Source organism: Phascolarctos cinereus, unplaced genomic scaffold, assembly GCF_003287225.1.
Source record: "Phascolarctos cinereus isolate Bilbo 61053 unplaced genomic scaffold, phaCin_HiC Scaffold_1;HRSCAF=81, whole genome shotgun sequence".
Classification (NCBI taxonomy): Eukaryota; Metazoa; Chordata; class Mammalia; order Diprotodontia; family Phascolarctidae; genus Phascolarctos; species Phascolarctos cinereus.
The window spans coordinates 140,853,746-140,868,164 of record NW_027555514.1 but is presented as its reverse complement, the minus strand read 5'-3'; the positions used below and the strand labels follow the sequence as shown (position 1 = coordinate 140,868,164).

Sequence of the window (14,419 nt, the reverse complement as noted above, 5' to 3'; positions counted from 1 at the left end):
TTAGGTAGGTGAATAAGTCATTAAAAAAAAAGTACTAAGTTCCTGGGATTTCTAAAACTGGCATAGTGAACAGAGAGCTGCTGCTCTAAGATTCAGGAAGACCTGGTTCATGTTCACCTTAGGTCAGGCCTTCACAACCTGAGGCCCAAAGGCCACAAGTGGCTGGCAGCTACGCCAAAGGATTTTGGGCGGCCCAGGGAAAAAGGGCTACCCGAAATACTTCGGTGGGCCACAGGTTGTGCAGTCCTGCCTTAGGTACATACTCACTACAAGACCCTGAGCAAGTCACTCAACCTTGAGTCCTCCAGGTAGCTCCCTAAGTCTACAAGCTGCTAAGAAGGTCCAGGTCTGCACTGGTAAGGGAAGTTCATCACCAAGTGCTCCCTACAGCAATGAAAACAAAGTTTTGGTTTAAAAAAAAAAAGCAACAAAGAAGTAACTTCAATTTCAATAAAATTCCGATTCTTTTTTAAAAAAGAATACTCTAAGCTGTCAGAATTATATCGGTTAACAAAAATTCTCAGAAATGTAGGATCTTAAGTAAGATTAAATTTTACAGTTACAAAAATATGAAAATACCAAAAGGATCCATAAAAGTGTAATTTTAAAAGTACACAGTATGGGGCTGTTACCCATCAAAGATCTTTTCAAATACAAAATGAAATTTTACTATTAAATCTCACATTTAGCATTTTCTAAGCTTGTATATTCTTTTTCTCGATTTAAAAGGAGAAAATGACAGCATTTTTTTCTTTCTTTCATTTACAAAAACCTAAAAAGCTTTATTTTTCTTCTACTTCCATCACTTTCCAAATCTCTTCCTAAAGACAATTTTCACGATTTTAACATATACAACACTTGAGTATTCTACACACCTATAATAGCTTTCATTTCTTGATCCCAAGCCACATTTTCCAATATAGTTCTCCCAGTTAAGTCAATCTATCAACAATTAAGGGTATGCTATATACCAGGCACTGCGGTAGGTGCTGGGAATACAAAGACAAAAAATGAAACTGTCCCTAAATTTCATTAGCTTACATTCTATCAGGGGAGATAATATGTATCTATTTAGGAATATTCAAAACACATGCAAATGAATACAAGGTAAGTTTTTGAGGAGGAGGGCACTAGCTGCTGAGAGGATCATACACTAAGCAAAGTTTTGAAGAATTGAGGGGATTGATTCTAAGAAGGGGCCATTCCAGCTCTTAGGGGACAGGCAGTACAGAGACTATTCTAGTGAACTTCTAATACATGTTTCACATCACAGTCAAAGAATAGCGAAAGTACGTATCAAATTAATTTTGACCATTTTGTCAAGTCCTTCATAGAATTTCTCTACTTCATCATCTGCTATATTGGACTTTGGTACAGAAATCATCATAATCTTCATTGTAGTCTGTTTGCTTATTATACTCAGTGTAAGCACCTCAGGGTAAGTACTATAAAACAAACTGACCTACACAACTGACAACTGACCATACGTATAAGAACGTATTTAGACAGAATCAATATGAATCCTGGTTAAGTTCCTCAAATGATTATATATATAATTGCATACACAGCGAAAAGGAATAGGATTACCTTACTTGAAAGATTATTTGACTAAACTATTTTTTTGCACTGGATATACAGCTTTGAGAAATGTATGTTAATTCCCTCCCTCTATAATCTCCTGTCATTCCGCATTCATTAAAAATGCATTTCAAATAACCTAACTTTTATGCTTTTGTCTATTTACCACTAATAATTCAAAGTGGATAAAAATTTTGAGCAATAAAGAGTGGAAAAATTTAGAAGACAACATACCTGAAGCCTCGCCAGTTGTGCCGTGCGTGCTACTATCTTGTTGTATGGATCAACAATTTTAGCTTTAATCCTGTTAAAAATAATAATAATATTTTAAAATAGCAGAGAATAAAAATATCATCTTTCTATTCCCCTGTGCTCTTGCACAAGAACCTACCTGTCAACAGCTCCCTGGAGGGCCCCAATTCTTGTCTGCATCATTTGAAGAACACCTAGAAAACAGTAACATTTTACTTTTACTCTACAAAGTAGAAGATAGGTCCTAAAAGAAATGAGATTGAAGATAAGAATATTATTAAAACTTGGAAAAAAATAACTTATGGATCTATTATATTTCTCTAGGTAACACAATAATAGGACACAAAAAAGATCTTCGTTCTAATTTTACTATAAATCCTTGGTGCTCTAACAGATCTATAATTACACCCATCTTGGTGTTTCCTCCACTAGCTCAACTCAACTTCTCATCTTCAAGGAACAGCAGAATTTGAGTTGGAAGGAATCTTAGTAGCCACTTATTCCAACACACTCCTGAAAAGAATTCCCACTACAATAAACCTGACAAGTGGTTATTCATGCTTTATCTGAAGGCCTTTAGGAAGAGAGCAGCAAAATGGTAGAGTGGACAGAGTGCTGAGCCTGGAGTCTGGAAGACCTGAGTTCAAATCTAGCCTCAGATATTTACTGTGTGACTCTAACCAAGTCACTTAACCCCGCTTGACTCAGTTTCCTCCTCTATAGAGCTGGAGAAGGAAATGGAAAACCACTCCAGTATCTTTGCCAAGAAAATCTCAAATGGGGTCACAAAGAGACATGACTGAAAAACAACTGAATGACAACAAGGGAGAGGAAATACACCACCTCTTAAGGCAACCCATTTTACTTCTGGATATCTCTAAATTGCTAGGATATTTTTGTTGACATCATCTTCTGGTTCTGCCCTCGGAGATCAAGGTCTAGCTTTATCAGCCCCCTGGTCTGGTCCCAAGAATCTTCTCCAGGATAAACCAAGCCCTTGAACCAATCTTGATATGATATGTATTCAAGGTCCTTCATGAACCTAGATGTCCTGGATCAAACAACTTAGGAAATGATAATAGTCTATGTCAATTTATGGATTTTTAAAAAATCTATTTCCTATTTTTCAACAGGTTTAAAGAGGTTTAGTGAGAGTTGTCATAACTGGATGTTGTATGTTTACATTTTTATTCTTTCTTCTAATTTGGTATTGATTTGTATTATTGCTCTAACAAGTTGTTAATGTGACATCTGATTCAGAAAAGACTCCCACAGGGGCAGCTAGGTGGCCCAGTGGATAGAGCACCAGCCCAGGAGTCAGGAGGACCTTAGTTCAAATCCAGCCTCAGACACTTAACACTTACTAGCTGTGTGACCCTGGGCAAGTCACTTAACACCACTGCCTAGTCCCCCCCCCAAAAGACTCCTATATCAAAAACCAATAATCTACTCACCATTAAATAGAATCACCCTTATTTTTCTGTAATGTTATTTAATACTATGTCTAACATTTTCCAAATTTCTTTTAGAAGAAACTATTTATGACACAGAAATGAGGCTTCTTGTCTCATTTCTTCTAGCCTTTGCCCTCTCTCCTATTTCTTACTTCTGAGCCATGTTTTCTCAATATATTTTTTCTCTTCTTCTCTGCAGCCAACATTTGCATTGAGGTTAATAAGTATCAGTGTACATGCTGATTTAAATTGGAGGGTTATCAAGTTCTTTGTAGAATTTCTCTACCTCTAGCACTTATCATGTTGCCCTGGCACAAAGTGGGTACTAATAAATGCTTGCTGACTGACTCCTCAGCTTCCACAATAAGTGCTTGAACATAAGCTGAAATCATTTTCATGGTGGTCCTTTTGCACAATCTTATGATAAATTCTGTATTTAATGATCAAGTATCGTATGCAATGAATATTTCTTGTTACCTTCGGGTGTACAATCAAATCAAATACTTTGTTGTTTGTCCTTTGTTCTAGAAGAGGCCCATGACATCAGGAAGATGATACTATGACATGCCACTGAATTGGATTTAAGTGAGGGAGGGCTGTGCAAAGCCACCAGCCTCACTTTCTCCTCCAGAGCCATCTGGGTCCAGTGGCCAGATACAGATCAGGACGGCAGATGGCCCAGGATGCAGTGGGGGACCTTGGCCTTTTCAAGCTAAGGTCTTTAACAGGTTTCAGTTTGACTGAGTCAGTGCTCATTCGATGACTAAGGCTTCATTTTTCAAAAAATCAGACAAAGAATAACCTCTTATAAAAAATAGATCTGGGAGCGGAAGACCTTCAGGATTTCTGGCCAAAACAGAAACAACTGTTATTTACATTTGTTCTGAGCCAATTAGGGCCCAAAGGGTGACCAAGCAGGGCTTCATCTGGAACAAGAGTGATTTGGGGTTAAGGCTGGTCTTTAAGAAAAAAAACAAAGCAAAAGGTTTCAGAGAAAAATTTACATTCCCTTTGGGCAGAGCACCAGTATGTAAGGATGTGATACCTTACTTGGAGAGAGAAGAAAAGAAAGTATTTTATTTGCGTTTCCAAGGAAACCCTGTGAACTGTCTTCCAATTAAGTGCAAGTTCCCTTTTTTCTGGTTTATTTATAAAAAGAATGTGAAGATTGACACTATTCAGTATCTCTAGAAGTATGTCCAATTGTGGATCACTGGACAAGGACCTCATACTTAGCATACTAAAAACCAGTACAAATTAACGCTTATAGAATTTCTGAAAGTCTTGTGATTCTTAGAAAAGTTTGCTCCCTTTCCTGACACTGTCACTTCCATCCCAGAATTTATGCTATAATGCCTCAAAAAGAAGTTTCCAAGATCTATATGTTACAAAGATGATTTATTTGATTATTTGATCTTCCATAAGCTTACTCTCCACTAAAAACCCCTTTATCTTTTATTTTTTTACTTTTCATTAATCACCAACAATTCCTCCCAGCCCCTCTCACCTCCCTTTGTTTATCCACTGGGAAAGGAGGGATGGGGAGGGAAGGAGGAAGGGAGGGAGAAAAGGAGAAAGGTAAAGAAGGAAGGAAAAAAGGAAGGAGGGAGGGAAGTTAAGTGACTTGCCCAGGATCACACAGCTAGTAAATGTCTAAGATGAGATATAAACTCAGGTTTTCCTGATTTCAGGTCCACAGTTCTATCAACTTGTGACACTTAGCTGCTTCATTTGATTTAATTCTCACATCAAAAAATTCACTTATCATCCAAAACATAACAAGTATGTGCTCATACACACATTAATGAATCCATGATCCCATCAGTAAGTATATTCTCCATCAAGATAGACTGTATTCCCTCTATGCCTTGCCATATAACGCTTTCCAACGCTTGTGAATTGCATGTTCACAATGTCTCACATCTGTCTCCTCCTCTTCATTCACATATCTACTGTCCAGTTTCATTGTCCTCATCACCTCAACAGCTAGACTTCTGAAACTGACTCATAACTGATCTAACAGCTTCCAGTCTCCCAGAACCTTACCATTTTCCACACAGCTGCCAAAATAATCTTCCCAAAGCACAGGCCTGACTGTATAATTGCTTTGCTTAAGAATTGTTAATGGCGCCCTTCTGCCTTTAGATTAGTAGCAGACTTCTCAGATCTGCACTTAAAGTCCTAAACCAAGGAAATTTAAGCTTACCTTTCTAGGTTTAATTCACACTAGTCCTTTCTACCATTTCTGGGCAATTGGTCAATTTAATATTATTACCAGAATTCCTATCTTCCACCTCTAAGGCTCTATATAGGCTGCCCTCCATGCTTAAAATACATTCCATACACATGCTGCCCTGGGATTTACAAAGAGTCCTGTGAGGAAGATACTGTCAAGAACATGTAATAGCTGCCTTTCATACACAGAAATAGTTTTTGTCTTTTATTTTAATTCTGGTTTTAAACATTACAGTACTATATTGGTTGTTTGTGAATTTAGTAGAAATGGTCTACCCATGACACAAACTGGGAGGATCAACTAACATAGTGGATGACAGTCAGGATTGAAAAAGATCCTGACAAGCTAGAACCAAAGAATACAATGAAACTGAGTAGGGATGAAAGTAAAGCCCTACCAAAAAAAACTAAATTCATATGGATAAAATAGAGAACGCTTATCCCAATGGCAATTTGCCTTGAAAAGATCTAGGAGTTTTAGCAGATGGCAAGCTCCATGGGAGTCAAAATTAACATGATCTTTGGCTGAACTAAGACAGACAGAGTGGCCAGGTCTAGAGAGTTAATAGTCCTTTTGGATTCTGACCTTGTTCAAAAATCTCTGCAATATTCTAAGTCATTCTAGAGACAAATTTTAGTAAAGACATTGATAAGCAGGAGAATGCCCAGAAGAGCCAACTATGGTTAGTTTTCTGCTATAAGCATCCTTTGAAAGGCCTAGGGATATGTAACCTGGAGAAGAAATGACTTGGTAGGTGTGGGAGACATGACAGCTGTCGTCAAGTATATGAAGGGTTATAATATGGCCCCAGAGAACAATACCAAGGGGGGGGGAGGCCAGCAAAGAGGCAAACTATGGATTGATGTAACAAAACAATGGAAAAGTAGAAGGGGTGGCCTTAGAACATACAGAGTTCCCTCTCACTAGAAGTCTTCAAGAACAACCTCTATTCAAGTATAATGTAGTAAGGACTGCTGCTCAGGTACAGGTTAGATTAGGTAGCCTCTGAGATCCCATGTGTGATAGATATCCTTAGCTTCTTTCAGTACTTGCTTTTCTGATTCCTCTAGTCCCTAGCATCCTCTCCTTCCTCAAATTGCATTGTACTTCATTACTTGCTTACATATAGTAGCCTCTAGCAGAATGTAAATTCCTACAAAACATGAACATTTCTTTCCTATTTTAGTTTCATTTGTTTACCAATAGGCTGCCTTACAATTACTCTGTGCTTAAGAAATCCAATGAATTTTTTATCAGTCGACCAAGCAAAGAGCATTTATTAAATACTTACTAACTGCCAGGCACAGTGTTGGGAAGACAAAGAAAAGGCAAAAAAGCAATTTTGACGCATTCTCTGATGAGTGTGACACTGTGAAAACTACACTGAGTCCTAAACATTCCAGAAACTCCTCACTGAGATCCACAGTCACTCACTAAAGATTTGGTGCAGCCATTCACATCAGGAAATAAAACATGCACAGCTCAGATTATGACATGCAATCAGATGGACAATCCAGTGAGTTAATCTTCCAGAATATACTTCTTAGGCAGGTGCTATTAACTGGGTCCAGAATTTAATGAGAGAAAGAGATTAAGCTATATTGCATTTCAGAAACTGATGAGACCAAGCTGCTCTCCGCCATAAAAACCCATCTTTCAAAAAGCAATATTCCCCCAATTATACTTTATGCCTTAGAATCATGAAAAACCACAATAAAAAATCAGAATTAAAGGTAACCCAAGGGGAAACTGAAAAATCCATTCGGGTTTTTTTAAGTAGGCTAATGCATATGACTAGTGACAACTTCCACACAAAAATGGCATTAAAAAACATCAGAGACATACATATGTGACCAAAAAAGAAGATGAGCCAGTCATACAGAAAGAATAAAGAAAATTAATCCTGAGTGCCGCTCTGGTCTCCACACAACAGTAAAACCAGCAAAGGAAAATCTCCATTGCATTGGGTAGATCTTCTAGAAAAGATTTAAGGAAAGACATGGGAAAATCAGACAGAATGAGAATGGACTAATGGTCTGTGATCTACACTAATGGGGGAATTACCAACATTGATACAACCCAATCATCAAAATACTGACCAAGTTGAGTCCTTCAAGGACTCAACAAATTTTCCAGACAACAAAAAGCGCGATGCTCCCTATGTCAGGAAACAGGGCTTCAGATTCTGCCTCCATGATACATGAGAGGAGCAAGTCACTTCACTTCATGGGGCTTCAGTTTTCTCCTCTGTAAAATCAGAGAGTACAACTGGATAACTGCTGAGGACCCAGCTAACTACAGACCTATAAACTTACAGGTTTGGATTTTTTTGAATGAGACCTGTGACTCCATGATTATAAAACTCCCTCTGTTGCACTGAAGATTGGCAACTGTTTTACAAATTATAGTCTTAGAGTGCTGTCTGAGGTACTGAGAGATTAAACGTTCTTCCTAGGTTTACACAGCTACTACTTGTTAGAGAAGGGATTTGAATGTAGGTCAAGATTAGGATTACTGATAAGGCCAAAAGTTATTATCAAATTTATCATTTATGATAAGCAGCTTAATTTTATCTGGATAGAACAACAACAAAAACTCATTAAAATGCCATGGTAGAAAGGGAACTGGATTTGGAAGTGAAGGACACAAGTTGGAATCCCAAATCTTCTACTTGTTGTGTAACCTGGGGCAAGTAATTTACCTGCTCTGGGCCTTAGGAAATTGTTAGGAAGTTAGATTTTATGACCTCTAAGGTCCCTTTCAAACCTTAACCAAACCAAAACATAATAAGAGTGACTTAGAAAAATGAAAGTCCTCAGGCACCCTTTGCACTAAACTCTTACTGAAAAAGAGAGAAAAGCAGGGGCAAGAAGGTGGTGTAGTGGATAATCAGGCCTCAGATCAAACACTTGACACTTATTAGCTGTGTGACCCTGGGCAAGCCACTTAACCACAACTGCCAAAAAAAAAAAGAGAGAGAGAGAGAAAGGGAGAGAAAGGCCACTTTAGTAAGAGACAGATGTTATCTATGTTATCTAAGGGAGACATGAGTTAGGTAGAGAGCCTAAACCAGCTGTCATCACTACTAGTTACCATAAAAAACTCAATCATGACAGTAATTCAGTCAGTCAGTCAATAAACATTTATTAAGCTCCTACTATATTCCAGGTACTATGCTAAGGGCTGGAGATACAAAGAAAGGCAAAAGACAGTTCCTGCTCTCAAAGAGTTCACAATCTAATGGGGGAAATAACATGCAAACAGCTATGTACAAACACACTACATATATGAAAAACAGGAAATAATCAACTGAGGGAAGGCACTAGAATTAAAGAGGATCAGGAAAGACTTCCTGTTCAAGGTGGCATTTTACCTAGGACTTGAAAGAAGCCAGAAGACAGAGATGAGATGGAGACCATTTCAGGCTTAGGGACAGCCAATGAAAATGACCAGAGCCAAGGGATAAAGTGTGTTGTTCAAGGAACAGCAAGGAGGCCAGTGTCAATGGAATGAAGAATATGTGGTAAGGAATATGTTATAAAAAGATTAGAAAGGTAGAAGGTCACTACATTATGAAGGGGTTTGAATGTCAAATAGAGGATATGGTATTTAATCCTGGAGGTAATAGGAAGCTACTAGAGTTTACTGAATAGGGAGGTGACATAGTCAGACCTGCCCTTTAGGAAAATCACTTTGGCAACTGAATAGAGGACGGACTGGAGTGGCAAAAGACCTGTGGCAGGCAGAACGAGGGTGGCGACAGCATCAGAGAAGAGAGGTAAAAGGTAAAATTGACAAGCCCTGGGAATAGATTGGATGTGGACATGACAAACAGTAAAGAGTCAAGTAGGATACTCAGGTTGGGAGCCTGGATGACTGGGGGAGGTGGTACCTTCAACAGTAATAAGGAAGTTTAAGAAGGAAAAGGATAATGAGTTGAGCTTTGGACACAGTGAGTGTAAGATGTCTACCAGACATGCAATTAGGGATGTCTAATAGATAGCTGGAGATGAGAAAGCAGAGGTAAGCAGAGAGATTAGAGGTAGATTAGTAGATCTGAGAATCATCAGCACAGAGATGATAACTGAATCCATAGGAGCTGATGAGATTAAGTGAAATAGTATGGACGGCAAAGAAAAGAGGGGCTAGGACACAGCTCTGTGGGATAACCATAACTGAAGGGCATGACCTGGATGAAGATCCAACAAAATAGAATGAGAAGTAGTCTGAGAAGCAGAAGAGAATAAAGCTCTAAAATCCCAGAGAGAAGAGAACATGAAGGAAAACAGGATGGTCAACAGTTAAAAACTTCAGAGAAGTCAAGAAGAATATGGACTGAGAAAAGGAGATTGACTTTGGTAATTAGGCATTTTTATTAACTTTGGAGAGAGCAGTTTCAGTTGCATGACAGGGTCAAAAGCCAAACTGGAGACAGTTATGAAGAAAGTGAGAGAAGATGAAGTGGAAGTACCTATGGTAGACAGCCTTCTCAAGGAGTTTAGCCATAAAAGGGAGATGAGATACAGAATGATACTGGAGATGGGTGGATCAAGCGGGAGTATTTTCAGGATGGGAAACATATGGGCATATTTTTAGGCAGTATGGAAGTAGTCAGTGAACAATGAGAAATCAAAGATAAATGAGAGAGTAGAGATAATAGAGGAGGCAATTTGCTGGAGGAGACGGGATGGAATGGGATCACTTGCACATGGTAGAGGGGTTGCCTTTAGCAAGGAGAAGTGCTACTCCCATCTCATGTGATGAATCATGTGACACAGTAGTAAAAGAAGAGATAGTGGCAAAAGGTACCCAGGTGATGGTGGAGGGGGGGAGAGAGCATTCAGTGAATAATCTCAGTTTTTTTCTGTAAAATATAGGCAAGGTTCTCAGGTAAAAGGGTGGGGAAGCCATAGGAAGTTTGAGGAAGGATGAAAAGGTTTAGAAGAGTTAGTGTGGTACATGGCATAGTGAGTTGATAAGAGAGGTATAGTAGGATTGCCTTGCAGCATTTAGGGCTCAGTTGAGATGACATAATATAAATTTGTACTGTTTTGTTTCATAGTTCTTTCATATGTCAAGAAAGTAAGGAAAGAAAATTGTCTCCTTTGTTAGATCTTAAGTTCTCAGATAGGGCCTATATCTTACTTGTCTTTGTATCTAGATCAATTTTAAATACTAAATAGGTACTTAATGATGAATCAATGAATGTATTTCTAAAGCATAGATTCCCAAAGGACATGCTAAACATACATAAAATCTGCAAGATATCTAAATTTTTTGGCTTCAAGTGAAATTCTTGAGACTAAGTACATATTATATAAATCAGCTTTCCATTTTGTAGAAATAGGAAGTGAGATGCTTCCTGATGCTAAATTCTCCATTGGATTAGCAAATGAAAAGAAGAATTTGTAATCAAGTGGAGAAAAGTGAGAAATTTTTGTTTTTATCATTTTATAATTCATAGAATAATCTTTGTTATTTTGCTATATGATTCTTAAGTTTAGTTCAGATACTAAATGAGAAATCAAGAAATGTTCCTGTGAAATTATCTACTACTACACAACTTTATATTTTATCCTGCCTGAAAAGCAAACTACACATAAATAATAAGTTCAAATTCTTATTTCAAAACTTGCTAATAGCTAACGAAACATACCTTCTAAAGATTCAATCCCCGTTGCCTGTGCCAATAAATCTTCATGCCTTGCAACTACCTGAAAAATAAGAATCGATGAGTAGCATTTACTTTGAATGCCAAATAGAGAAATACACATAATAAAACTTAAATGTCCTTGACCCTTCCAGCCAAGATGGCTACTTCAATAGAGATAGACAGTTCTGTGCCTACAGTGCCTCACTCTGGCAAAAACTAAAATTTACATAAGACCCAATAATAATCAAGAAATCAAAAGAAAAACTGTATTAAGTGACTTCTTCTATTCTAGAACTGCATTAAAAAAAATCAACTAGAAGCCCAGAAGAAATAGGAAATGCAACCACCAGCAAAGCCAAAGTCAATACAGGGAAAACAAGCCAGCATAATCCCAAGGTGACCAGATATATGCCAATATAACTTGCCCTGTGTCCACAGACAGCAAGAGCAAAAGGGCCAACACATACTCTGTACTCTAACCCTGAGAAAGCTACAGGGAGCAGGAGCATTGAAACTGAGTCACCTCAAGCCCATGGGTTCTGAAGTTCTGTTCTGAGATGCTATAGAAGACCCTGAAAATCTAGCACTCTACACCTCAAAGACTGGCAAAGGGGAGGTCTAACCCCATAAAGTAAAAGTCAGTACAGTAACTTAGGGAGCCTGTGTCAAAATCAATGTGGACTAACCTCACTAAAACTCAGCAGGGGGCAGAGCTTAGTCCTGGGAGGGGAGGAGGGGAGTTCCAGTTTAGGAACTAAATAAAGCTGGTGAGGTAAGTAAAGCAAAGAAGAGACAAACCAGTGTTAAAAACACCTGTCGATCTAGAGCTCCACAAAAAGGAGAAGGTAACTATAATTACTGTAAGTAGAGTTTCAAAGGAAAAAAAGAGATTTTCTGTAAGGAATACATGAAGACAAAGAAGAAATAACTCAAAATAAAATAAATGCCCTGGAGATAAAAATTAGAAGAAAAATTAATAGAAGAAAAACTGATAAACCTTATCTAAGTAATTGATTCTATGAAAACTAGAATAAGACCAAACAAAAAGCAATGATTCCATGAGATTACAAATATTAAAACAAAATCAAAAGATTGAAAGAAAATTAAAAAATTTAGGATATATATTTTTAAAAACAACTGACCTACCGGTCAAGGAGACATAATGTATGAATCACTGGCCTCCCTGAAAACCATGATCTCTTTTTTAAAAGCCTGGATACTAAATTTCCAGATTCATTAAAAGCAGAAAACAAAACAGAAAGAGAAAGACTCTATTGATTACCACCTGAAAGAAACACCAAAAGGAGATCCCAGGAATGTCATAAACGAAATCTTGGGAGCTCTTGGTTTGCCCTGAGTCCAGAGTCAGCAAGAGCAAAAGTGCCAACACTGAAGGAGCTAAGTTAGGAAAAAAGTGGGTCCTGAGGTGGACTGGTTCTAGTCTGAGGATTTTGAGAGGGGAAAGAGAAGGGAGGATAATTATTAATAACAACAACAACAACCCTAATACATGCCAGGCAGTATACTATATGCTCTTTATAAATATTATCTCATTTCATCCTCACAACACCTCTAGGCATCCTCACAACACTATTTTACAGATGAGGAAACTGAGGCAAGCAGAGGTTAAATGACTCGTCCAAAGTCACACAGTTAGTAAGTATATGAGGCCAGATTTGAACTCAAGTCTTTCTGACTCCAGGCCCAGCACTCTAATCACCTTATCACCTTAACTCCTCTCATTAAATAAATAAATAAATAAATAAACACACAAACAAATAAATAAAGAAATAAGTGAATAGATGAATAAATAAATGAATGAACGAATGAATAAAAAAAAGAAGTAAATAAACAAAAGGAATAACAGGGAAGTTTGAGAGGGAGTAGGATAATGAATTCAGTTTTGGACATAGTGAGTTTCAGTTATCTACAAGACATCCAGTTAGGGATGTCTAAGAGACAGTTGGAGATGCAAGAATAGAGATCAGCTGGGAAATAAGGGCTATATTAGTAGATTTGAGAATAGTATAGAAAGGAAAAGAAGGTGAGGGATATAACTTCCTATTTTCATAATTGTCACACCACCTATTAGTGGAAAAACCTCAAGGATTTTCTAGGACCACCTTCTCTACTCTTTCTGCATTCTATCACATGGTGAGCTCATCAATACCTATGGGCTTAATTATCTTCCTCAAATCCACATATCCAGCCCTCATTTCCCTCTGGAGCGCCAGATGTACACCTACAGCAGTTTATTGGATATTTCAAAGTGAATTGCCATGGGCATCTTAAATTCAACATGTCCAAAACTAAACTCATTATCTTTTCCTCTGACCCAACTCTCTTCGGAACTTCCAAATCTCTGCCAAGAGCACCACTATCCTCCCAACAAATCAGGTTCACAACGTCAGGGTTATCCTTGACAATTCACTCTCCCTTACCCCACATATCCAATTTGTTGCCAAATCTTATCATTTCTACTTCTACAAAATCTCTCACATCATTCCCCTTCTCTCTCATCAAACTGTCACCACCCTGGTTGAGGCATTCATCAACTCAATCCTGAACAACTACAACAGGTTCCTAATTGGTCTCCTTTCTCTAATCCATCCTCTTCCCAAATGCTCAAATGATTTTCCTAAAGTATACGTCTGACCATTTAACTCCTTTACTCAGCAAATTCCAGTGTTCTCTGTTGCCTCCAGGGCCAAACATTAGCTCCTCTGTTTAGCTTCCTGATCCTAAACTATTTTCCCAACTTTGTTATTCTTCTTTCCATACTCTACAATAAATCCAAAATGGCCCCATGACATTCCATCTCCCATCTGCATTAGCAGTCCCCCCACATCAGGAATACACTCCCACCTCACCTCCACCTCCCAGAAGCCTTTGTCTCTTTCAGCATTCTACTCAAATGTCACCTTCTCCATGAGCCTTTCCAGATTCTCCCTAGCTCCTAATGCTTGACTCCCTACCCCTCTAAAAAAATTATTTTGTATTTCTTTTATGCCCACTTAAAGGAAGGGACCAAGCTATGAATGGCTTTAAAAACCAAATATAGGATTTTTATATTTGATCCTGAGAGTTACTGACATTTATTGAGTGGTGACAAAAACTGCCCAGCACTTCAGGAAAATTGCTTTGGTACATGAGTGGAGGATGGACTGGAGTTGGGAAAGACTAGAGGCAGGACAAAACACTATTCCAATAGTTTGGACACGAGGAAAAGAGGGCATTGATGTGGTG

The 14,419-nt window shown here is 38.1% G+C and overlaps 1 protein-coding gene across 1 annotated transcript in view; it reads right to left on the bottom strand.

The window, feature by feature from the left end:
• COG5 (component of oligomeric golgi complex 5) overlaps nucleotides 1–14,419 on the bottom strand; it is a 353,574-nt gene that overhangs the window by 317,422 nt on the left and 21,733 nt on the right. Inside the window, exons 3-5 of the mRNA XM_020984583.2 lie at nucleotides 11,177–11,234; nucleotides 1,970–2,024; nucleotides 1,813–1,882 (exon numbers count right to left, since the gene is read on the bottom strand). Coding sequence (XP_020840242.1) covers nucleotides 1,813–1,882; nucleotides 1,970–2,024; nucleotides 11,177–11,234 — 183 coding nt within the window. The remainder of the gene's footprint in view (nucleotides 1–1,812; nucleotides 1,883–1,969; nucleotides 2,025–11,176; nucleotides 11,235–14,419) is intronic.